Below are 25387 nucleotides of genomic sequence, written 5' to 3'. Positions count from 1 at the left end.
ACAGGGTGACGGTTTCTCTTGGAAATGACTTCTTGTCTGGCAGTTCTATTCTGACCTAGGAAGACTCAAAAAAACTCATCAAGGAAATGTGTGCGAACAGGGTTATTTGTCATGAAGAGTCACAGAGGATGAGGAAGAGTCAGAGGGGATGAGGAAGAGTCACAGAGAGGAAGAGGAAGAGTCAGAGGGGATGAGGAGAAGAGTCCTCAGATCCCTCAATAGCCATCCTGTTTTCTGTGTATGGAAACACACATGTGTGTGCTTTTGAGCCCGTGTAACCTGTATGCTAACAGCAGAAGCACTTAGGGAGAGGCATGGCCTTTGATTACAACTGAACAAACTTTGGTAGCTTCAGCTCTGGTTTAGAAGCCTCTTACCAACATGGGCTTAGCAAGCTTTAGCTGTGCTGAGCCCTGGTCTCCTCCACAGTGGAAGCTATGTGATCTATCCCATCGACAAGCAGATGAAACAACGCACATCAAAGTGCCGCACAGAGTATAAACTGAGCACTATTATTTATGATGGATAAGCAGGAAGGGATCCAGCTGCCAATTCTTTTGCTATCGTTTTACTAGGTTAGGTAATCTAGCCAGAGGGTGAATGGGTAAGATTTTCCCCCACTTAGGTTCACAGCCAATATGTAAATCTGCAATGCACAGGTGTCTGAAATCTATTATTTATGAGCCTATTTTAATATGCCATAGTTTTTAATTCTCTTCTGGATCTGTAGACAGTGGAAAATATCAAACTGAGAAAAGTTCTTGCTGAATTTAGCCCCTATCTTTAGAGCAACTCGGGTGACTCTGAGGCCCTCGTGGCGGCAATGGTCTGCCCTGATGGCACCTCTCCTCCAGCACTGCCTTCTCTTCTCCAGGTCTTCCCCACATCTCCTGATGTATTAGAGTTTCATGTTTGTCTGTATTAAGACCTATTTGCTAGAAATTTGGAATCCTAACGTCAGAATATTTCATAAGCAACTCCTGACATTTACCATTTATCCAGCAGTGTTATCTTTCTTGAACTACATTATAGACAAATTCAAACCCTTCATGGTAGTCACCAAAAGCATGTGTTAGAGAGAGAAGATTCAGCGTGCCATATTTATGCATTATTTAATGGTATGCAAATTATAAGTCAGAGAGGAAAACCACACGTCAGCATTAATAAACAGCAATACTACTTTAATTATGATATTACTATGATTTATTCCCTAGTTTTGCATCTTGATTCTCTTTGAAAATGTATGCTCTCTGAAAAGCCTACTTCCTTTTCCATGTCTCCTGCCCGACGCTTGAGTCTGGTCCTTCTGCCCACCCTGTGAGCTTCTGGAGGAAACAGGTTCACAGACATAAAGTCTGAAGCAACCACATTGTCTTATGAGCATTAAAAATTAAAAAACAAGCACACACAGCCTGAAGCTCCAACATTTATTATGTCAATGTTAAGCACACTTTTTAAAAGACAACATAGAATGTATAGAAACGAGGGGTTAGGGGCTCATGCTCATTTCCACAATACGGGTAATTAGGTTGGCTGGTTTCAAAAGGGTTGGACGTCGCTCCAACTGCGGCAGTCCGAGGGCCCTCTGGATGGGACGGATTCACTGTTCCAATGTGGGTCTGTTTTTTTTGTTTTTACGTTTTATTAAAAAATATAAATAAAATGGCACTGCAGGCCCAGGCTGGGAGGACTCGGCAGGACTCTTGTCTTCTTGGAGGCTACTGTCAGAAAACATCACAATCTAGCAGGATGACGAAGCACGCTGAAGTCGGCTGGGCGGCGCATGTCCGCCCCGCCCCTGGGGGCTTCAAAGTTTCTCAGAACTTAAGCGCTCTTGAGCTTCCATCCGAAAACTGCCACACATCTTGAGCTCGCGGGGTACTACGCCGAACGGGGGCGTGTGAAGGACCTGGGAAAAGGTTGGAGACAGAGGAAGGAAAAGGTACAGTGTGACTTGGCCTGGTGACTTTCTGGTCTCTTGCTAGCTTTTTAAAATTATGACTTAAATCAACCACAGGTTGAGCCACTGCCGTGATCTCAAATACACTCTCCCCTCCCTGAATATTCCCACCGCCAAGGTGCTTTCCCACACATCCCGCCTTGTGACCCCAAGGACCCAGACTCCCTATCCCAACACGTGGAAGTCCTACCAAACTTGGGACACACCTGGAAGGAAACTCTTCCTTACAACTGAGGAAACATAGGAACAAACAGTCCTTTGGTCAAGGATAGTGGGAGAGGGGGGAGGGGAAGGAGATATTTTCTTAAAATGATAATAAAATTATAAAGAAACAAAAATCAAAATCGATGTAAAAGCAGCTCAACGAAAACATGAAATGTCACCAACGTCAAGGCAGCCAACGATTTACAAGAGGTGAACGGTCTCTCAAGAGGAAACCAGAACCCAAGAGTTGCCCTCAAATTGCACCCAAATTGCCTGTAGTTTCTTTCAAACATGCAGGGGTTTTATCGTCTTTTGTGTGTCATGGAGAATGGTAATGGTGACGGGACAGAGGTGGCACTGTTCCTCCACCAAAGAGATCGCCCTTTGCTGTGGGCATTGACTTAACGTAGCAACCTCATAGCCCAGATGTGCTGGGGAAGACAGCTACTACTGGGCTGCCAGTACAGGACTCGTTGCCATGGCAACCTGAAATTTCAGGGGCGGGGGGGGGGGGCCTCTTCTCCCCTGACTCCACAGGCAGGAGGCCTGGGGTCTGAAGCTCAGCTGTCTTCCCATATAGCCCCCCTGAGCACTGGAGACCTGGACTGAGTGGCCTGCTGTGACCGGGTGGACTCTGGGGAATCCCATTCCCGGCCCAGTGCTGACGCTTGCCCCTGAGGCCTTTTTAGATTAGATGCCCCTCCAAACCCCTTTGTCTGACCCACTATTTATATTTAAAGACCTAACAGACAAAGTCCAGCATAAGCGTGTACCACATTCCTCGTTATTCAAAAACACACCCAGCCCTCTATCCAGGGGCTTCTGCATTAGACGAAATGTTGGGGAAGGTGTTCAATTTGCCTTTATTGTCTCTGTAAAAGGTGCAATCGTTTCATGTGTCCTCATGTTTTTGGGTTTTTTTGTTTGTTTGTTTTTGTTTTTTGTTTTTTTTTGCCATGCGACAGAAAGGAAAAAGTATTCTGATCAATCATAGAGTTGTGTTCAGTCAAGTCTGGTTACTTAAGTACAATGACCCTTGTGAACTGTATTGGCTCCTTTTCCCATCTGAGAGGGATGGAGGAATCTGCTCTTCCCATGACACAGAGAATTAGAATCAGGCCGGACTCCTTCCCCAAAGACTGATTCCCAGTGCTGTAGCGAGTGATGGCAGGCTAACAAGTGGGCTAACGAGTTTCAGGAAAACCACTGAGAGTGTCCAGGCACCCTGTCTACAGCGCCAGTGCGCTGGGGCGGCAGCCCTGGGGTACAGCCTATGCACTCTAGTGGCTGTTTCTTAAAAACAAAACAAAACAAAACAACAACAAAGAGTTCTGGGCAAGCCTTGGAAGAGGCTCAGGAAGACACTAAATAGAGACCATAGCTTTCAATGGTAGCATTCTCTCAAAATATAATTCCCCAAGTAGGTTGAAAGAACACTGCCAATCGCAGCAAAATCCCCACAACTTTAAAAAATACTCCAGAACATGCTAGGCCAGGGTACAAGGAAGTAGCCATTCCACAGGGATGGCCACAGGGGTCAGAAACCATGCTTGTGTGGGGAGGAAAGGGAGTATCCCTACAGAAAACACTGGATTTCCTTCCTAACTCTGAGGGTGAGGTGCTAAGATGTCAAGACTGGCCCAGGGGCTTCTCAATTTCTTCTCAGGATGGTCCCAGGATGTGGTACCTTTCAGCCCAGCTCCTAGTGTCTGTGGCTAAGCAGCCTTGTCTCCTTAGTTTTGCAGACAAAATAGTATCTAGTCTCCCTTCCCGCCACCACTTTCTAAATTCTCACTTCAACCATTATGAATATATACAATATGGACTTATTGCATATACAAAATGGTATTTAAATAAACAGTTTTATCCACAGAACACCCTAAGGGAAAGAAATCAACTACTTCACACTTCCTGCTCCGGCTGGTACACACGAAGTACCTCGTTCACCCCATGTCTTAGCAACCTTTAAAACGTGTTGGATTCAGACTTCCTGAAGATCCTACCAGGAGGGGAGAATATGGTCTCAGGAAGGGTCCACTCACACTGGAGCATTTAGGAATTAAAATGTGCAATAATAGCAGTTGCTGTATTCCTGCTTGTTAAGTTTTTCTCAAATAGAGGGCTTTTAAAAACATTCCCTTTGGCGCATGCTAGACGCCAGGGGCTCACATACATTCTAGTGTGCCAAGACGTACACAACCTTAACTGAGAATTCTCAGTGACAGTAATGCACACCACAGTGGGAAACTTGTGTCTTTAGATTGCTTCCTAGTACAACTGAAAGAAAGGGTTTGGGTTCAGGATAGGAAATATCACATGGAAGCCCTATTTTTGGTGTCTAAAGTTCCATGCCCCCCATTGCTCGCTGAGCTTCGGAAATAATATTTTATCAGAAGGTTGCAATAAGTCAGAAGGCGATAGAGCCTGGAGAAGCTGTCTCCCAACAAATTTATTTAACTTTGGGACCATGTAAATCAAGCATAATCTGTGATTTATCACCAGATATTTGTGCTCCTCCCTGTTCCCAATTTGATTTAAGATATCTCAACCTATAAGGATATCGTATCCACCATTAATCCTGTCTGTCAGGACGCAAAATCTAATTACACTAAGAGCATTGTATACTGAGGAATTAAAGTAAGTACTGTATATAAAATCTGCACAGCTGCACTTCGAGCTCCCCTCGAAAGCCCAATAGGGACATGCAGAAGCTATATGGACATTTAATATGGTGAGACATCCGTTGACATCATCTTGTCATCTAGAGATGACAAGGCACAGGGAAATATTTCTATTTGTTTTGGAATTAGTTTGGTACCCAACTGAAAACAGTTCTTCCTCAGTTCACTGACAAATACCAACTTCTCCAAAGGTGCTTGGTTCTCATCCATTCCACCCCATCTTGCCACCTGTACAATAAATCCAACTCCCCTCCGTGTGGTTCCCTTTCTCATTCAAGCTGACTTACAAAATAAAAATAAGAGCCAAACACCTTACTTCATCAATACTTAAAAAGATAAAAGTATCCTGACTTGGGATAAAAGACATTACATGGAAAGACCACTTCACAGTCACCACTGGGAAAGAACCACACAACAAAAAAACACTACCACGGGAGGACAACGGAACAGCTTTTGTTGGGGGGGGGGGTTTACAAAAACAAATGCTGTGGGATCCATTCACCTACACTGGGACCAGGAGACAGCACCACAGAGACACCGGCTCTATAATAAAGCAAACGGAGGCTGCAACATGCAGCAGTTGCAAAACCAACAGCACAGATTTCTAAGGAGAGGGCTTTTAAAACAGACCTAGCCTGCCTTTCAAGTAATTGCAAAATATGAAAAGATAATTAACTGAAGGGTTATCTATCTACCCTCATTGGCCACCACCAGCAAGATACAAGCACGTGTGTGTGTGTATACATATATATGTATATGTATGTATATACATATATATACATACATATATATGTACATACATATATATACATACATATACATATATATGCCTAAAACAATCTACAGTGTGTACAGACCGCAGAATTTCAGAGCCATGAGGCAGACCACGGCGCAGCTTAGGTGCTCAGCAGTGGTCTCCCAAGACCTAGCTCGCCCTGCCTCAGCCTAGGCCACTGGTTTCTGCTTTATTCTTCCTATAATTGTCCTCCCCTCGCCTTTTTTTAATCATTATTATTTAATGGATTTAATATATTTGCTGCCTTTCTTTCTGGATGTTTAGGGTTGAGGGGAAAGGTCATTTTTAGTATGAGGAAAGGTCATTATGCAGAATAGGGAGCTATTTGTTTAAGGGCTCCCTTTTTTGGCATCACATTCTAAAACAGGGAAATAATGGAAGAACAGAAAGGACTTTTAGACACGACAGGCACAGCAGGAAATCCAAAGGAGACAACTGAGGGGCGGCTCCGGGCTCACAGGTAGCTAGTGGATCCCACTAAGGACGGAGCAGAAGTTTTGAACAGTGTACAAGAATTACCTTCCAAATGATCTGAAATTATAAATGCCTAAAACTCCTTCCATGACTTGAGGTATATCTATTTTAATAATAGTAAGTATATTATGCTCCTTTAGGGTATAATACACACATCAAAATGCCCATAGAAATGACCCTGAAAAAGACTGACTGGCCTTCTCTGAAAACCTGTTATTTGTTGACAGTAATTTACAGCGTGTGTCAAATGAGGACACAAGAAGCTTACGTTGTACTTTAATTTTTTTATTTTTTTTCAATAAAGGGACAAAATGGGTGTATGAACAGGTTAATGCAGACAACTGCCAAAAAAACACAGACAGTGGTTTTTCCAATAGAACTTAACAAAGACCAGAAACAAATACAGTAAAAAGCCAGGTTGCAATGACCTTTGGTCATCCAAATAAAAAAAATAATAAAAACAGAGAAAAATAAAAGATCAAATTAAGAGCCTCTGTTTTGAACAGGGCATATAAGCAATAATAAATAGTGACTCCCATAGTAAAAGGTAAAATTTCAAGTTACGACAAACAGCTTTCATTACAGGAATAGAAAAGGCCAATAACAAAATATTCTGCATTGCCATTTACAAAAAAGTACTGACTAGAGCGGGCTTTCTCTTTAATATGCTTTGCATATGAAATTCTTTCCAATCTAAATATAAAGCACCATTTAGTTTTTGGCAATGAAAAAAACTGCAAAACATTGTTTTTTTTCCTTTTTTTTCTTTCTTTCTTTTACTGCATATGAAGGTAAGATGCTGGAATGTCGGGTGATGGGGGAGGGGCAAAAGCACACTACATAACAAACCAACGCTATTAGCTTGCAGTACTGCATACAGCATGGCAGCAAGAAAGGGGAAAAGGATATGTACAACCCCTATGACAGCCATCCATGTGACATTCTAGCAGGCTCCCCAAACTGCCATTATATGGCTTCTCTGTACAATGTCACACCTCTCTCTCTCTCTCTCTCTCTCTCTCTCAGCATACAAATAATTTGCACTATATTATCCTGCCAAATTAAAAAAATATACTGTGGCAGCCTGTCTTTTTTTTTCTACTAACAAAAAGGTACATTGATACCTTTTGAGTGAACAAGCAACAGTTAAAAATACAAGCTTCAATATAAATACTATAGTGCCTAACACTAGATGAACATTTAATTCAAATACCATTCTAGAAATACAGAAAAAAAGACCATAAATGTGTTTTAGCATAGGAATCAACATGAGTGTGCATTTTCCTATATTTAAGTACTATATAATCTTAAACCTTTCCCCATGTATGTTTTTTTTTTTGTTGGTTTTTTTTGTTTGTTTTTTGTTTTTTTTTTTTTACAACCTGAAGAGCGGTGTGTGATCCAAGGCGTAGAATTTCCACGACCATTTTTAAATGGATAACAGGTCTTGTAACACCACCAAGACAATGGAACCCTAAAATGCTCTTCCCCCTAAACGTAATGAAGTGTCTATTTAAAAATTCTTTTCTTAACATTTATACTTAAAAAAGTTTTGTACAAAAATCCTTGCACTGCAGAAGCGAAAGTCATTCGTTTCTGTGTTAAGTATGTTGTTTCCGTCCACAGCGCTTGCGGGGTTGCGTCCACGTGAGCAAGCTCATTAGTCACGCGAATGGCTGGCAACGTTTGTCTTAGTTTTTTTTAGGTTTGTTTGTTTGTTTTTTTATTTTTTTTAATCCTCATCATGGAGATTGTGTTCAATTTTTTTTCAGCATTCTTACCACGTTTCCCTTAATAAAGACCTGTAAACTGGGAGAACGGTACAGTGCACTTAATTGTCCTATCTGAGCAGGCTCATTTTATACTCAGCCTCTGTATCTCTGATTAGAGAAAAGATACAGGCATCACAGGCAGAGTCAAGTGCTATTTGAACACCAACTGGGGCAGATGCTGGCTTAAAACAAAGAAGGAAGAAAAAAAGAAAGAGAAAGAATAAAATAAAATAAACAACAACGAATCCTCTTCCATGTTAAACACAGATAGCACACAGTGTATGGGAAAGAAATGAAGTGCCCCTTCTAGGGAGCACAGACACAGATACTGCTGCTCAAGGTCTTCCTCTTTTTTTTTTTTTTTGAAGAATGTCACATTAAATGTAAGTCTTAGAGATTCATAGTTAATCATCATTGTATCACTAGCGCTTATATACCTGTTCTAGTTTCAAATGGCAAACAGTACCACATTGTGCTAATCAACTACTGTTTTCTGTCTCTGTCTCTGTCTCTCTCTCTCTCCCTGTCTCTCTCTCTCTCTCACCATATCAGCCTGTTCTTTCAAATGTCCTCTAAAGGGCTTACATTTATCATTCGATTGTCCATTCGACAACCAACTGGAGCTGGATCTACTACTTTTGGCGCCAGAATTGCATTTAAATGTATCGTTTTAAACAAGTATCGTCATAAGATGAACTTCTTGCTAATATTGCTAATGTATTTCATCACATTCCAGGGCCTTTGCACATTTCACATTCAATTTGATAACCATTTAAAAAAATAATAAAATAAAACTTTAGGCAAAACAGCCCACTTCTTGTATGCTCTCACCAGGAGCAGAGTAGCTTTCATACTGGTATAATCAGTTTTTGTTCACAAAGTTAAAGGCAAAAATTGATGATTGGCTAGGACATAGTGGGTCATATTTTTAGGTAGCCATCGTTGTGAGAAATACAACACAGAATTACATGCTAGGTGCTAAAGTTTATTACCTCACCCAATGCTGGATTAAGCTATAAGTTCATAACAAGCAGGAAAAACCATCAGCATGGTTTGAATAGATCCAAGGCACTCGTTTTAAAAGCCAAATGATAGAATAAACTTGTTCTGTTAATTTGTCAATTCAAGGCCTTTTTCCCCTCTCCAATTAATACATGTAACCCTTTAGAGACAGACATTTAGCACGTTTTTTTTTTCAGTGCTATCTGTTCTGTCTGTAGAGGGTTAGTTAACCCAAACACTGTTTCCCTCCTCGTGTTATAAAATAAAGCTGTACATGATATGTATTACAGAATTATGCAGCGTGGTTTGTGTTTTACCCTCCCTCTCTCACACTCTCAGAACGGAACTGGAAACAGCAACATGTTTGCTCATAATGAATTAGGGACAATTTAAGATAGCCATAACATACCATACATGCTGTCTAAGTTAGGGGGGGGAAACCAACATACACAACATGTAAATTATTGCACAAGAGAAAGGCTCAAAGTTTGCGTAAAATGCAACAGTATTGCCCCAAACATGCATTCAAACGGTGAGAACATAAAAAATTTAAAATTAAAAGAAAAGAAAGGAAAAAAAAAGGAAAAACAAAAAACAAAAAACCAGGTGTGCTGGTGACAAGCACTCATTCATATTCTTAGCTTCCATTACTTTTGTTGTTTGTTTGTTTGTTTGTTTGATCACATGGGACTAGAAAAAATCCTACAGGGAGTAGGGCTAGAAGGACAATGGGGAAGGGGTCAAAGGGGGGGCATCAAGTGGGAGTGAGGGAGGGGTATTAATATACCTCTATTCAGTTTTTATATCATTATTCAACACTCGATCACTGTGCCATTTTTTCATGTGTTTCTCCAGGGTACTGTACACGCTAAAAGGCATCTTACAAATTTCACATTTGTAAACGTCCTTCCCCACCTGGCCATGCGTTTTCATGTGCCTGGTGAGCTTGCTACTCTGGGCACAGGCATAGTTGCACAGCTCGCATTTATAAGGCCTTTCGCCCGTGTGGCTTCTCCTGTGGACAGTGAGATTGCTACAGTTCTTGAAGACTTTCCCACAGTACTCACAAGTGTCGCTGCGTCTGCCCTCTTTTGAGCTGGGCCTGCCCGGGCCCGGACCACTAATATGGGGCGTGCTCCCTCCACTTCCCGTGCCGCTGCGCCCCGAGATCCCTCCGTCCAGCTCCCCGGGCGGCGTGGAGAAGCGCAAGCTCCCGTTCTCCGAGGAGTGCTCTGATGAGGAGGCAAAAGGCGATTGTCTGGAGTCTCCGAAGGTAAGGAAGGGATCTTTGAGCTGCCTGGAGGCCGCATAGCCAGCGAGCCACTGCGAATACACGTTCTCCGTGTTAGGCATCGCGGCCGGGGGCAGATCAAACTCCTTCTCCAGCTTGATGCGCTTGGAGAAGGGGCTCAGTGAGCTGGGGCTACCCAGCAGCAGCTTTTTGGACAGACCCCCCGAAGCCGATTCGCCGGGGGAGCAGCCACGACCATTAACAGTGCCATCGTCTATGCGGTCTGACTCGCCGGCCACCGAGTCTTCGTCGCAAGTGTCCCTATGGCCCTCGGCCTCGGCCAGGTGGCTACGCTTATGCTTCTCGCCCAGGACCTGGTGGAAGGCCTCGCTGAAGTGCTGCATGGAGCTGAGCACCATGCCCTGCATAACATCGGGCAGGGCGCGGCCCTCGTCGCCCACGCCCACCACTGCGCCCCGAGAGCTGTTCTCATGGTGGCGCGCAGCCTCCAGACTCAGCCCGAAGCCGTAGTCCACCCTCTCGCTCTCCGTCAGCTCCTCCTCCTCCTCTTCCTCCTCTTCCTCTTCTTCCTCGTCGTCCTCCTCTTCCTCCTCATCCCCATTCTCTGGGATCAAGTTGGGGTCGTTCTCACTCTTGAACTTGGCCACCACTGACTTGAGCGCACTGCTGGCGCTGCCCACCAGGTCGCTGGTGCCAGGTTCCGGGGAGCTAGCTGTGGAGAGGCCGTCGTCGGACTTGACCGTCATGGGGGACGATTTGTGCATGTGTGTCTTCATGTGGCGCTTCAGCTTGCTGGCCTGTGTGCACGCGTGGTCGCACAGGTTGCACTTGTAGGGCTTCTCACCAGTATGGCTGCGCCGGTGCACCACCAAGTTGCTCTGAAATTTGAACGTCTTGCCGCAGAACTCGCATGACTTGGACTTGACCGGGGGCTGGGAGGGAGGAGGGGCGGATTGCAGAGGAGGGAGGGGGGGCGTCGCCAGAAAGGGTGGCTTGCTACCTGGCTGGAATGGTTGCAGTAACCTTTGCATAGGGCTGGGCCGGCCTGGGGACAGCGGTGGACTAGACGTGTTCCCTGCCAGCTCTCTAAGTCTCCTAGAGAAATCCATGGCGGGAGGTTCCATAGCCATTGGATTCAACCGCAGCACCCTGTCAAAGGCACTCGGGTGATGGGTGGCCAGGGCCATCTCTTCCGCCCCCAGGCGCTCTATGCGGTGGGGGTCCAAGTGATGTCTCGGTGGTGGACTAAACAGGGGGGGAGTGGGTGGAAAGCGCCCTTCTGCCAGGCCGGAAGCCTCTCTCGATACTGATCCTGGTATTCTTAGCAGGTTAAAGGGGTTATTGTCTGCAATATGAATCCCATGGAGAGGTGGCTGGGAAGGACATTCTGCACCTAGTCCTGAAGGGATACCAACCCGCGGGGTCAGGGGACTTCCATGTTCGCTTTCTAAGTAGATTCTTAATCCATGAGTGTTCTGTGCGTGTTGCAAGAGAAACCATGCACTGGTGAATGGCTGTTTGCAAGTTGTACATGTGTAGCTGCTGGGCTCATCTTTACCTGCAAAATAATACAACACCAACATCAATGTTTAATCACGGAGGCAGGCATCAGCAATTGCTCATCCCTGTTCCAACAACCAGCCTCTCCTGACCCCACCCCTCAAGCCTCCGCCTTCGCCCACCTAGCCCAGTGCCTACACGTCGTGTTCAGGTCTGGAGCCCAATAAATATTTGTCAGGTTGGTCTTCGAGACATTTAACTAAGTTCCAAGAGTTCCATCCTCAAGCCCCCCAGCACAGAGCCCTAAGCGGTTCAGGCCCTGTGTAAAGGCTCTCAGCAACTGTCTTCCATCTGCTGTGCTGTGGGCGAGTCATTTCGGCTGTGCTGCTCTCTCACTGGTTAAGTGGGGTACTGAGGCAAGACAAGGCCAAGGCCAGAGTCAGCCTGCTGTCACCCAGGGAAACGTCTGCACCCTGACTCCTCCGGTCCTAGTTCGCTTTTCTGTGGGTAGTAGAGAGCTTAACTTTCTAACTAGGCAACATCACTGCATAGAGATATCAAAAAGATATGACTCCCTGGCGCTGCCCGGCTCCATGGGAGGCACACTGATTCTGGTTTGCAGAAGAAGAGTGGCAACGCTCGTTCTCTTACCCCAGTCTGTGCTGAGTTCCTTAGCATCCTACAAGCCCATGTTTAATCTCAAGGGGTTGCTGTGATTAAAATCTCAAGAGAAAAATGTAATTCTCATTTAAGCGAAAAGCTGTGTTGAATCCTTAGGCATCGCCCCAGTTCAACAAGAGAGAGCAGAGAAGTTCAGAGTGGCTGGTGCCAACTTGAGCAGCCCCAGCATGCTGGTTGTGGGAGCAGGGGCGGCAGCCAGCACCCTGACAGGCGGCGGACTGAGCAATGCTACCCTAGCCGCCGCCTCATTATTTTGAGAGGCTAACAACGTGAACCAAATTATACAACATCCTGCGCCCTCGGCTGAGACTCAGCTCCAGTTGAGAAAGAAACAGAAAGATAGAGTTCAGCTAGTCAACTCTTTGGCCAGTAGCCAAGCTGTCTGGAGAGGGGCCCTGCTCAAGTCACATTGTTTCTCTCTTACTGAAAAGAACACGAGAGTGGTAAATGCCACTTTGGCAAAGAGGTGGCCAGTTTGACTTCACAAAAAAAAAAAAAAAATCATTCATTTTTTTTCCTGATAGCTAAATTTAAATATATATTCCCATTATATGTTTATATATATGTACACATATATGGGGTTTATGGAGTAGCCAACCAACAGTTTAGCAGCCAAGGGCAGCATGAGGCAGAATGCAGAAGAGACAGTAGCCTAGGGACAAGGGTGAGACTAGCTAATGGCCCAGGGACTTAAAAATAAAGGCCAGGGCTTAAAATATAATCGGGAGATACACTCTCTCCCGATGTGAGGCTAGAACAGTCCCTTAAGCCCATGGCTAGCATTCCTAAGTAACTTTTTCAATGGAACAAAATTCACCAGGGAGCTAAGGAGTGGGCAGGAGGAATTCATCAATTATATGATTCCTCCATTTAGCAAGTCAGAAAGAAAAGCTGCCAAGGTCTTCTTGGGAGCCCCACACACTCATATTCCAAAACAAGGCAGTTTCGCTCAAGCGCTTGTCTAAATAATGGACTCCTGCCCTGACCTTGTAATTTACTTTACAATGCATTTATAATCTCGCTCAATATAGCCCACTCCTGGGGAAATCTCCTTAACAAGATTAGATGGTAAGATACCAAAATTAGGTCTCAAACATGTCTAATGTGGAGGGAGGAAGAAAGGCAGAAATTTTGAAAGAAAATGCTGACATTAGAATCACATTATCTGCCTCCCTTCTTCAGAGAAATGAAAAGCTTCAAGGAGAGTATTTTCATAAATTTTTGTTGTTGTTGAACAATGACTTGGGCTCTAAATGGTCAGGGGGAAGAAATTCCAACCAGTGTGAACCCTGCACAGCATTCCTCTTGGCCTCCCTAGGACTCTGGATCATTATCATATATTTAGCCTAACAATCAGAAGCCTGTCTCTAAGGAGCATCACATCACTCAGCTGAAGCAAACCCTTAATACTTTCGTCACTCCAAATGCCTTAAAATCATACCTGACCCTTATAATCTCTTAAAGCCTGGGTATGGGGCCATAATTAGCAATGGCGGTTCCAAATGTGCCAAAATGAAGGCCTGAGAGGAGCCACCTCTTAGCCGTGTGGATGCTAAGACATGGAGAGTCTCATCTGTTAGCTTCCCATGAGCCTTAAGGGAAGACCATTTTATTTTGCTTTCTAATAATTACTTTTCCAGAGCCAGTTGTGTGGTCGTGCTATAGAAGGTTAACACTACGGTGCTGTCTTTCCCCTCACGCATGAGGCCAGAGGAAATAGCTTTTGAACTTATAATGAGCACACACACACACACACAGCCTTCACTATCGCCTTCCCATGCTCCCATCAGCTAGATATCCTAGATCACAAGGGCACTACTGTAATCTCTATGTCAATGACTGAAGATTGCATGGAAAGAGCTGCTCGGAAGCTGGTGATTATTACCAGTCCACTAATAGCAAACGATGCATTGCCGGTTCACCACGTAATCTGCATTTCACTCCGCTCGTCCTGGTGCACCACATTATATTACAGTGCTCACAGATTCTAAATTCCTAAACTGCAGTCATCAATAAATGTGTTACTCGCTGTAATTTGTGAAATTACTTTGTTCATAACATCTTTGATGGTTTAGAAAGACCAGAATTGATTTCCTGCATGGCAAAATTAGGGCTACATTGATTTATTGATGTGTAAAATATAATAATATTCTTCATTTACTCTGATGAAAATCAACTTCTCACTTTGAGAGCTTCATTGGGCATTTACCAGGATTGTTTTGATTTAAAGCAATAAACTGAGCCCTGCCCCTCCCCGGTACAAGAACTCAAGGCACCGAAAGGGTTAAACCCAGCTGTTAGCCCACCTACTTATTGACTTTTATTTTACTTCATTTTATAAGAAGGAATGCTCTCCATTTCTAAATGTGTCACCAATGTGAGAAAGTCATGCGGCTGAGGCCTCACAATTTGAAAGAAGAAGGGGGTCTGTGACGGGCCCTGAGTGTCATTTACCAGCTTGTGACTTGGTGCCCAACTGAAATGTTGGCACCTGGGCCTTGGGATTCCTACATGTGAAACAACATTAAAAACCAGACCTTTAAAGAAGTGTGTGTGTGTGTGTGTGTGTGTGTGTGCGTGTGCGCGTGCGCGTGCGTGTGCGCGTGCGCGTGCGCGTGCGCGTGTGTCTGTGCCTAACCAGATTACACTCCCAGCACAGTTTGGGAAGGAGGGTCCAAGGCAGACTCAAGGCAGGCTTTGGCAACAAGCAAGTTGGGGGATCAAGTCACTTTCACAGGCAAGGAGGTCCCGAGGCCAAGGGCTCTGAAAGCGGAGGTCCACGAAGCTAGTGAGGATGGGCACTGGCGTTGTCCTCGGACTGTGTGGAGCCCGCAGCGCAGTGCTCCATGCCTCCTCCTGAGCGCTCCTGGTGAGCATCCTGGAAAGCAGGCCTCAGAGCACTAGGCTGTTCTTAGCCAGCAGCCCTTGGCCTCTCAGCTCCGCCCTTCACTGACCCCTCAGTCTCCCTTCTCAGCCAAGCACAGATCCCAGACACCCCTAGCAAAGGAAAGCTGCTCCCCACCTAGCTGCCGTGCTGGGACTCAAAACCAACACCTAAACTTTCTGTGTTCTGGGATCTAAGCCAGGCGCAGGCCCAGCTGGGGGTGGGGAAGAAAATGAGGCGCTATGGCGCCCACCCCTACAACCCAGCCCTCAGGACCCTGGGGCTTGTGAACTCCTATAAAATGTCGCTGTTACCTGGGATTAACCAGGAGGCTTTGAACCTGCTCTCAAGGTGTGTGGCCTGCCTTGCAGACACCATTCACAAGATGGCGGAGGCCCCTGAGAGGAAGCCTCCTTTGTAGCCTCAGTGTTTGCACCGCACACCTTGTTATGATCTATTCTGTTTTCTTAAAAATAAACATTAGCTGCCATATTATGTGTCCCTTTTCTCGTGTGTGTGTGTGTGTGTGTGTGTGTGTGTGTGTGTGTGTTGGAATTAACTCCTCCTTCAAATACTTTGGCTGTGTGTGATTCATATCACTCACTTTTACACAGAGAAGGAAGCCAACTTGGTTTCTAAGACATCTTTCAGAAAACATGTTTATAAATAAATAAATCTGAATTTCATAAAGAGATCCCTGCTATAAAAGTTAGTGGTGGTGGAGGCACGTGTGCAAGAAGGCGGCAGTGGGCTCTTCACATTCTACCTACATGTCTGTGCATCTTCTAAGATAAGGAGAAAGACAGAAATTCTATGTGTTGTGCACCTGTATGTACGTATATATGAACACATATACCATGTGTATCTGTAAATATGCCACGTTCAAGTACACATGTGAATGCTTAAGTCACAGGCATTATAATACCTCTGAGGTAACTGTAAATTGCCTGTGATTCTGGCCTCTCCCAAGGATGCATGCCAAACAATCAAGTCAGAGCATCTCCGAGGCCATAGGCCTGAGTGTCCAGCAGTAAGACTGGTTGTGAGCAAAGACACAGACATGGTCCCGCCACCAGCCATGGTGCCTGGTAAGACCGTGTGTTGGGGGAGGGAGTGGGGGGGAGTGGGGGGACCGAAGGGGAGGGAAAGCCACTCTCTTACTCTCGGCTCGCTCTCGGGGCTACAGGTGGGAGGAGGGCAAGGTGAGTAGCGGATTAATACATGTGCAGGTGCCCGTCTGTGTTAGAAGAAGCTCCCTTCAGTGCTTAAAAAGCAAGACTAATTTCCAGAAACTCTCATCTCTATATACACGGACATTTGTAGAAGAGATAATGTTCAACTTACAAATACCCTGCGGGGCATATTCTGCACTCATCCCGGGCGTGGGGATTAGAGCTCCGTGTGCAGACCGAGGAGAGGACAGGCCCCTCCAGTGCAGAAGTTTATCTGTGAAAGAAACCCAGAATCAAGCACCACCGCCATGAACAATGAGCATCGTAAACCACAGGATATCACATTTCCCTTCCATTAAAATAGATTAACATCATTACAGCAGCCTTGCAGATAGTACCAGGCCCAGGGTCCCAAACAAACATCAGTGGAGAGCTGTTTCCCACCGGTTTTGTTTTGTCTTTAATTTTGGTCTTTTTGGACAACAAGGAAAGGGGGGGGGGTTGGTTTGAAGTATGAAGCAGGGGCTGGTTGGTTCTCAAGTCCCTTTGCTTATTTGTTGTTAGTTGATTGTTACAAGATATATATAAATAGCAAGGAGAAAATTGGTAATAACATGGGTAGGCCAGGGAAGAAAGACAGAATTTATCTGCAAGGCTGGTTTACATGCATCCACTGAATTAGACAAACCCCAGGCAAACAATCGCTAATAGGAAGTGGGCAGGCTGGTGACCCACTCTGTCAGGGAACAGCACTCTTTAGCTTCTTCAAACCGCAGGTATCTCAGGGCTCGGTGGACCGCACTCTAGAGTCCTGTCAGTGCGTACCCCATGGAGGTAGCCTCTCAACACAAAGCAATGAGGTTGAAGGTTAGACTTTTAGTATTTAAATGACTTTGGACAAGACCCTTACATCCCTTCAGGGTAACGGATGATGTGACAGTCACAAGGAAAAAAAAAGCAGTATCCAGCAGCAGCATCAAACCTAACTGCACCCCCTGAGGCAAGGCGAGTTCTCACCAAGTGTGCATCACAGAGCCATGTAAGAGCCTTTACCCCTGGGAATCCTGTGCTCAGTGTCCATATTCCCAAATACACCCCAGCTGACTGCCCCTGGGGAGGATGACCTCATGAGGGAGGGAGACAGGTGAAGAAGGACGTGGGTTGGAGTCCAGAAAAGCTGATTTTGACGGTGAGTAGGCGGGGCATTTAATAGTAACAGCACTGGAAAGCATTGTCAGTGAGCAGGGCAGGACAGCGTCCTGCACTGTGGGTCACAACCCCACATGGGCTCAAATAACTAGCACTGGGAACCCACTTCTCATAAACACATAGTTCAGAGTGGCAGAAAGGGTGTCTAAGGCCGCCTCAGAAGCTGTTGGAAGTTGTCCAGTGTTGCGTGTTGCTGCAGCCTTGGTTCCAAAACACAGCATGTACATGTCACGCTGTGCATGCTGTTCGGGCCACACCGCACCAGAGCACAGCCTGCCGCGCCCGGACCCCGGAGCACTGGATGCTTTCAGCTGCATCTTTGCCACATACACAGTTGTCTGCTCTTGTGGAAACTGAATGGGTTAGTCACAGAAAACAAAAACCTCACACTTTCCTACTGCTGTTCTTAAGTATGGCAAATTTGTCTTTGGATTATATGGTGGCACATAGAATATTTTATTTTAAAACATTACTTGAATCATTAACTTTTGAGTTTTAGGAGAAAAAAAACCAGACTAATTATGTCTTTGAATTAGTACAGAATTTCTAACAACTTCTGAAACAGCCATAAACAACACTCCTGCCACTTTGGGCTACATATTTATGAGAAGTGGGTTCTCAATATTAGTGATTATAAAATCCAAATATCAATGAACTCTGAAAAACACTGAGATACTCTCCATCCTGTAGTACTAAATACTCAGCCAAGATTTCATTATTTAAAAATAAATACACATATATCTTATTAGTATGCAAATTTGCCTTAGTCTTTAATAAATGTTAAGATTATACGCATACCAAATAATTGCTTAAAAATAAATTTTCTTATCATGTATCTATCTTAAGTAAATATTTCACTTATATATTTGTTTTATGAAGTGCATACTGGGAGTCATCTGACAACTTAGGTGAAAAGCATTCACAAGTAGAAAAAGTTTAAGAAATTCATTGTGGTTACTTTATACACGTTACCAAGTGCAAGTCAGGACCGTGGGACCAGATTCTCTTCTCTGGGGAACCTGATGGATAACAGCGGCCTGCAGAAGAAACCTGCTGATGCTGTGCTGTGCTGGAGGCACAGTGAGCCTAGTGCAGGCCGAGGCCCCTGGGGTGGAGGCCGAGGCCCCTGGGGTGGAGGCCGAGGCCCCTGGGGTGCAGGCCGAGGCCCCTGGGGTGCAGGCCGAAGTACCTTTCATAGGGGTCGACTATCAGATATCCTACATTATCAGATACTTACGCTGCGATTCATATTAGGAGCAAAATCACAGTTATGATGTAACAGTGAAAATAGTTTATGGTTGGAGTCACCCCAAGGTGAGGAACCGTAATAAAGGGTCCCAGCATTCGGAAGGTTGAGTACCTCTGCCTTAGACCATCTATGAAGACACTATCTCCTCTCGGACCAAAGCCCAAATAAAACCACAAAAAGGAACCTGTAACTGTGGGAGACTTGGTTCAAGAAACAAATATGTCTCCGTTTTGTTGTTTGTGCTAAACTGGGAGTGGGGTTTAAAAAAAATCAGCTGTCGGCTACGTTCTTGAAGTTCTCAAGGAGAAACCTGAGAACCCACTCTGACACCCGTTCTTGTCTCAGCGAGCTTTTCTGTGGCAGAGCATGAAATCCTTTTCTCAGAAAACCGCACACCTCAGGTAATTCCATGACCCTAGCACAAAAGCAACAGGTCCTTGAACCCCTGTGTGGGGAGAGTCCGAATTCAAACTCCCTGCCACTGGAGAGACCCTACTCCAGTTCCTCCATCAAGGGATGAAAGAGCTGCTTGCCAAACTCCAGCTTGATGGCGCATGTGCGCTGCTAGATGCCTGCTAACCTGTTAGCAAGAAACAAGGTCATCTCAGAGCAGCAGGGGCCAGGGAGGTCCCCGTGCTCAAAGCATGTGACTATCCATCTTCGTAGTTTGTTGGGAGTTTGGTTCTTGGCATTGGATGAAACCTCAGGGCTCACCCATCTGTGTCTTCATTTTACAGATAGGAGGCTGGGGGCTTGACAGTAAAGGTCTTGCCCATGGCCGAGTCATAACCGACAAAGACCTGACTTAGTTCTCAGATTCCAGTGTGTGTTCCCCCTTCTCTGTGCTCCCTGCTGTGGTCTTCGCTGGCCAGGGCGTGCCAATAAAGAAGGTTCTCCTGGGCTAGAGAGAGCGCGCGAGAGCGCGCCCAGTGAGTGTAAATGTGCTTCTTGCCAAGCCTGAGAACCTGACTTCAATCCCAGAACTGACTCCCACAAGTTGTCCTCAGATCTCCATATGTCTACAGAAGACTGACTTTCAAAAAGAAAACCAAGTCCTCATTCTTCCAACTCACTGGGCAGAGTTACCAACCCCTCTTGGTGCAGGTCAACCTAGCCATGTGGCAAGGCTTTCAGAAGGCCTAAGGACACTGACCCCCAGTGTCCTGAACTGGAACACAGTGCCCGCTCTGCAGCAAGAGTCTAGGACCGCGCTGCTGTCATATCCTCTACCTCTGCTTCCTCTGCAGACAAACCAGTTCAGGAGGAGCAAAGTATTGCCCCTAGCCAGTAATTTATTTTAGGAACTAGCACAGGGTCTAGCACGGTCATCTTAGAAGACGAGGGGGTGGGTCAGCCTGAATGTCCTCTCCAGGAAGAGGATCAAGCACCTCAGCCGCTTCTTCCACTAAAACCACCCTTTAACGTTCTCGCTAGAGAGGAGATCGACATTGCACAAGAACTGAAAATGCTAAATTGTTAATAGCCTCCCTAGGGTTTAACTTCTTGCTATGATGCCTTCTGTTGTTTCATCACAGCTTAGGCAAAGTAAAGTATCACAATTAATGCTTCTCAGCATCAGCTCGAAGAGCGGGTCTGCCTTCCCCTCCCCCCTGCAGAGGCAAGAGGGAGGGGCAGGCTGGGGGCTCCTCCCTCCCAGCCTCCTCTTCCGGGCTGGCTGGGAAGCCATGGTCTATTATGTCTTGCTTTGTTTCTTTGTGGGCGCTCTTAGTTCCTAAGTGCAGTCCCAGATCCAGTTCCAGCTTCACTGTGGAGCTGGTTGGAAATGCAGATTCTTTACACTGACCTCAGAGTCACCGGATGAGAAGCTGCACAGGGTAAAGGAATGTCTACATTAAGCAGCCCTCCAGGTGTCAGACAGAGTCAAGCCTAATACAACCGAACTCAAAGCAGAGTAGGTAGGGAACCAGAAGCTTTGACAGTTGTAAGCAGAGACCATGGACCATGAGATTGTCCCTTCCATGACCTTTTAGGATTAAGAGGCAAAAAAAAAAAAAAAAAAAAAAAAAAAAAAACCAGGGGAATTCCAAAAGGTCCTTCCTTATGGAGTTCACAGTTCTAGCCTACCCTCCGTCCATCCGTCACTCACCTGGTTGGCCCAGGCTCCTCATGAAGCAGGAAGGAAGCCTGCATGAGACAACACTTGAGATACCACTGTCAGGCAGACAGGAGTTCTCAACTGCTTCCTACAACTGCAGTGGGAGCCTTCCGGCCTCCTTGTGGACACAGTAAGTCTGCGTTCCTCTTTCCAGACTCTAGTGTGGTGTGTCACCTGTTTCTGAAAATTTCTAAGTGCCTCCTGCTCCTTGGGTAGAAGTCTTCTCAAACTGTCTCTTCAAAAAGGTCCCTTGGCGGGCAGTGGTGACGCACGCCTTTAATCTCAGCACTCGGAAGGCAGAGGCAGGTTTCTGAGTTCGAGGCCAGCCTGGTCTACAGAGTGAGTTCCAGGACAGCAAGGGCTACACAGAGAAACCCTGTCTGGATAGCAACAACAAAAACCATCATAAAGGTTCCTTTAGACCTGCTCCTTGTGGGGTCTCAGTCTTACATGTTGGTAGGTTGTAAAGTTTCCTTAAGACCGAATAAAAATGATTTATTTTCCAGGTCTTACTAAAAAGCAACAATTTGGGAGTGACTCTGACTTACTGTTGTATATTGGTCACTTTGTATTTCTGTATTCACTAGAGACTAACTTTTCCCGAAGTAACCCTCAGTGAGATCCTCTCAAATTGAAGATTATTAAATCAAGTTTTGGGTTTCCTCAAGAACATCTCGAAAGATTTCTTGTCTGCTACCACTGCAGCTAACCAGTAGGTGTAGTACAGCCAGCCACGCAGCTGTCTGCTGTCACCGAGCAACAGCACGTGGGAACAGCTATGCCCTGAGCATCTCTTCCAACACACCTCATCGGGGCTTCAGGAACCCAGCCTCTCAGGATCAGAACACAGGCCTGGAAGCCCAAGGATGGGACTCAGTGGCAGAGCACTTGTCTGGCCTGTCTGTGTGACCCCCTGCCCAGCAAGCCCCTCAAGTAATATTAAGATAAAAATCCCAGTCCTCTTTACAGAATACAAAGAAGTCTGCTGTTCTCTAAACTGTGTGTGGGTATCTTCCTCTTAACCGTGCACGTGTAGCTGACTATGCCTCCAGGAGAGAAGCTTAGAGAGCCCTGCTCTCTCTCCTTAAATCCTCCATAAGAGACTGCATGACTAGCCGCTGTGAGAGGTAACAGGACAGAACGCAGAACAGTCCCTTCAGCTCACAATCCTCAGGTCTTCCCTTGTCCTAGAAAGTGGTCTCGACTAGAGCCTCCTTTAACTAAAGAGCAAACCCAGCCCCTGACTATGCCTGTGGTCAGCTCCTCCTGGCTCCGGACCTGCATTTCCGTGCTGGTTCCCAGCTCCTCCTAGAGCCTCTGATTTGCCAGTACATTCTAGAACAGATCAGGCCATGTCCTGAGCTGTGCGCATCTGCACGGACATGACAGCTCTGTCACTGCACAAAGAGCTCCTAGTTAACCTCCTGATATCGATTGCCAGGGTCTGCTGCTTTGGGTTCTGGGATGGGCATTTTACCCCTTGTTTCTTTTCCCCCACTGGCTGAAGTTTTACTAGGTCAACATGATCTTTTTTTTTTGTTCTTTCTTAATTTTGTTTTTGAGGCAGGGTCTCACTATGTAGCCCTAGCTGGCCTGAAACTTGCTACGTAGGCCAGACGGCTCTCAGCCTCATAGAAATTGGCCTGCCTCTGCCTCCCGAATGCTAGGATTGAATTGTTGCACCACCACACCCGGCGAGTCTCTTAAAATCCATTCTGCAAATACAGAAGAGAGTACACACCCTGTGCGTCACCCTCTGGAATGTCCTTTTTTGAAGCTTGGTTGGTCTTTGCAGTATTTGATGCTACACAGTGCCTTGATTACACCACTCCTTTAAGTCTCTACACTTTTTATTTCTACACCCAATTCTCCTCCTTCAGACCTGTGATTATCCAAACAGGTTGCTAATGTCCCCTTTGCAGAGGTCTAGAGCTAGGCCTCCTCTCAACAAGGAAGAAGAATGAGATGCTATCTTCCGTGCCCCCTTATCTATAAAAATGCAAGCTACCAATCTGTCAGGCCTAAACAAAATTTTCTGCAATCTGTGTCTTTAACATAAGCAAAGCATATAATTCAAAAAAAAATAAAAACGAATTTGCTTTTCTGAAGAATAACTAACCAGAGAAACATTGTGTTCCATCTCTGTGTTGAAATGCAGATTTCCCACTAAAAGGCAAATCTTTCATTTCAAAAGGTTGAATAGGATGGTTCTTAAAAAAAGAATTCCAGCTGGTTAAATTTAGGGTGTTGAAAAAAGTTCACTCCAATAATATTCTTTGGCTCTGGGCCCAAAGTATTTTCACTTGATCGTGAATTAGATAAATTTTATTGCACTTTCAGCTTTTGCCTTAGAATAGTGGGGCTTTTTGAGGAGACTGTAAGGGCAGCTGAATAAAGAGACAAATTGTCTTACAACAGTTTTTTTGATTGTTTAACCATGTGCCTCCCTGTGCAGAACTGTATGCTCCAGGACATGCCCCTTACATGTTTACCAAATGCCCACAAGGCCCAAAGCTATGGTCTGGGTTCTGTGGGCGCTACAAAAAACCTCAGCATGTCCAGCAGAGCCTGCATCCAAAGCTCAAGCAGCAGCTGACCCACTCTCAGCAGAGAAACCATGTCACAAGAGAGGCACAGAACTGTGAGACCCAAGAGAAGAAAAGTTCTTGTGGGGTATAAGCACCCACAGGCAGCGGGGTCCCAAATTTGCAGCTGCTCAAACCCTCCTCCTACAGTAACATAATGTTTGCATATAGTATGAACATTCTTCCATATTCTTAAATCATCTAAAACATTGCAGATGATGAAGAGCTGTACTGCTCGGGGAATGGTGGCAAGAAACATCAGAACACGTTCAGGACAGATGCAATCTTTAAGAGCACTTTTAATCTGATGTTGGAAGAGTCTTTGGATGCAGAAGCCACCGGACTAAGATTCCCTGGGTGGCCTTTGCTTTGGAAGAGAGAAGAGGGGCGGCAGGCAAGAGGGTGACTTACGAGATAGTCTTGGGCAGTCCAGAGAAAAAGATGGTGGTGCTCTGCAGAAGGCAGCCAGCTTCATGGCACCTGGCGCAAAGGACTCAGCAGACAGCGGCACCCAAACTAAAGCCCTGCACAGCCGTTCGTTCGTCCAGGCGACAACAGTGAGTGTGTTCATCCAAATGTGACATCTTTAGCTCCATGCTTTGAAATACCACGGTTTCTTAAAATAAGGGACAGGCCCATGTGAAGTACTTTCAAACTCCCAGAAGGCTCACCTGTCCTGTTTTGCCTCACCCCCACCCCAACCTGAAGTTCTTTTCTACTAACAGCAGTGGGTGGTCTGCCAAAGTGACTGCTTTATTCCTGAGGCAGACAAGCCAAGTGTTGATAGCCATGTTCTTCTTTGAAGTCATTGCCTCCCGGCTTAATCTATTTCAGATGTCTCATTGAAATAAGATGGCCTTGGACTTGTTGAAGCATTATCAACAAACAACTGTGGAGAAATGAGATTTCCGTACATTTCTGGTGTCTTCCATCATCAATATCGTCTCGCCTTCAAACTTACCCTTTCTTCTCGTGGGACCCATGGGAAGGGGGTCGAGGCTGGGGCCTTTGATGACCTTTACAAGTCTGTATTTGAAGGTTGTAGGTGTGTGACTCTATTGAACACATTTCCCTGGTTGCTTGTTTCGGGGACTAGGGAAGACTTGGGGAACTATGTTTAAAGATGCTTAAGATGCCACCGTGAGGTGTGTCCGGACCGTGACTCCTGTAATCCTAGCCCTCAGAAGGCTGAGGCAGGAGGATAAGGAATTTGAGGCTAGCCTAGTCTACAAAATGAGTTACAGGCCAGTCTGAGCCATAAGATTCAGCCTTAAAAAAAAATTTTTTTTCTCTAGTCAGTGCACGGAGTCTTACCACAGCCTGTCCGTGGATTCGTCTCCTGCTGGAGCTAAGCCAGGAACCTTAGTGCTTCGGGCCTAGCTCTGCAGCTCCCCAGCTATTTCTCACTTTGAATAAATCCCAGCCATTTCTCACTTCGAATAAATCCCATCCTCCTTCTGGCACTAAGTCTTCTCAACTTTAAAAAGAAGACTAGATCACTGAGTGACTGCTCCCTGCTTCCCACGCCTCCCAAGACTCCTTGCAACCATGCTGGCAGCTGGCTGCAAGGACCTACAGGACACTGTGGGCTTCATTACCAAGCTATTTTTTTTTTTTTTTTGGACACAGAAAGTGACTCTGGTTTTCAGCCTCCGCTGATACAGATTTGCAAAGTTCACCCTCTGCAGGACAAAGAGGGAAACCAGAGAGGTGAGTCCCAAGCCAGTGAGAGGTAAGGTCAGAAAACCAGGAAGAAACTTCCCACACACCCAGGCTAAATGTCAAGGGAAAGGTGGCAGAGCAAGGGCCACAGGCGGAGCCTGCACCATGCCTCAGGGAGGCGAGCACTG

General features: G+C 45.7%; 1 protein-coding gene across 11 annotated transcripts in view; it reads right to left on the bottom strand.

The window, feature by feature from the left end:
• Positions 1 to 1413: 1413 nt before the first annotated feature.
• Bcl11a (BCL11 transcription factor A) overlaps positions 1414 to 25387 on the bottom strand; it is a 98242-nt gene continuing 74268 nt past the window's right edge. For 2 of the 11 annotated variants that reach the window (XM_052198980.1, XM_052198985.1), the window contains exons 3-4: positions 16551 to 16652; positions 3092 to 11699 (exon numbers count right to left, since the gene is read on the bottom strand). In XM_052198980.1, coding sequence (XP_052054940.1) covers positions 9679 to 11699; positions 16551 to 16652 — 2123 coding nt within the window. In that variant the 3' untranslated portion in view covers positions 3092 to 9678. Of the gene's footprint in view, positions 1910 to 3091; positions 11700 to 16550; positions 16653 to 23948; positions 24154 to 25387 lie in introns of those variants that run through there. The other 9 variants (XM_052198982.1, XM_052198986.1, XM_052198990.1 and 6 more) reach the window with 9 other exon arrangements.

Source organism: Apodemus sylvaticus, chromosome 11, assembly GCF_947179515.1.
Source record: "Apodemus sylvaticus chromosome 11, mApoSyl1.1, whole genome shotgun sequence".
Lineage (NCBI taxonomy): Eukaryota > Metazoa > Chordata > Mammalia > Rodentia > Muridae > Apodemus > Apodemus sylvaticus.
Note: the sequence above shows the minus strand (reverse complement) of the source record. Positions and strands in the feature narration are given on the sequence as shown.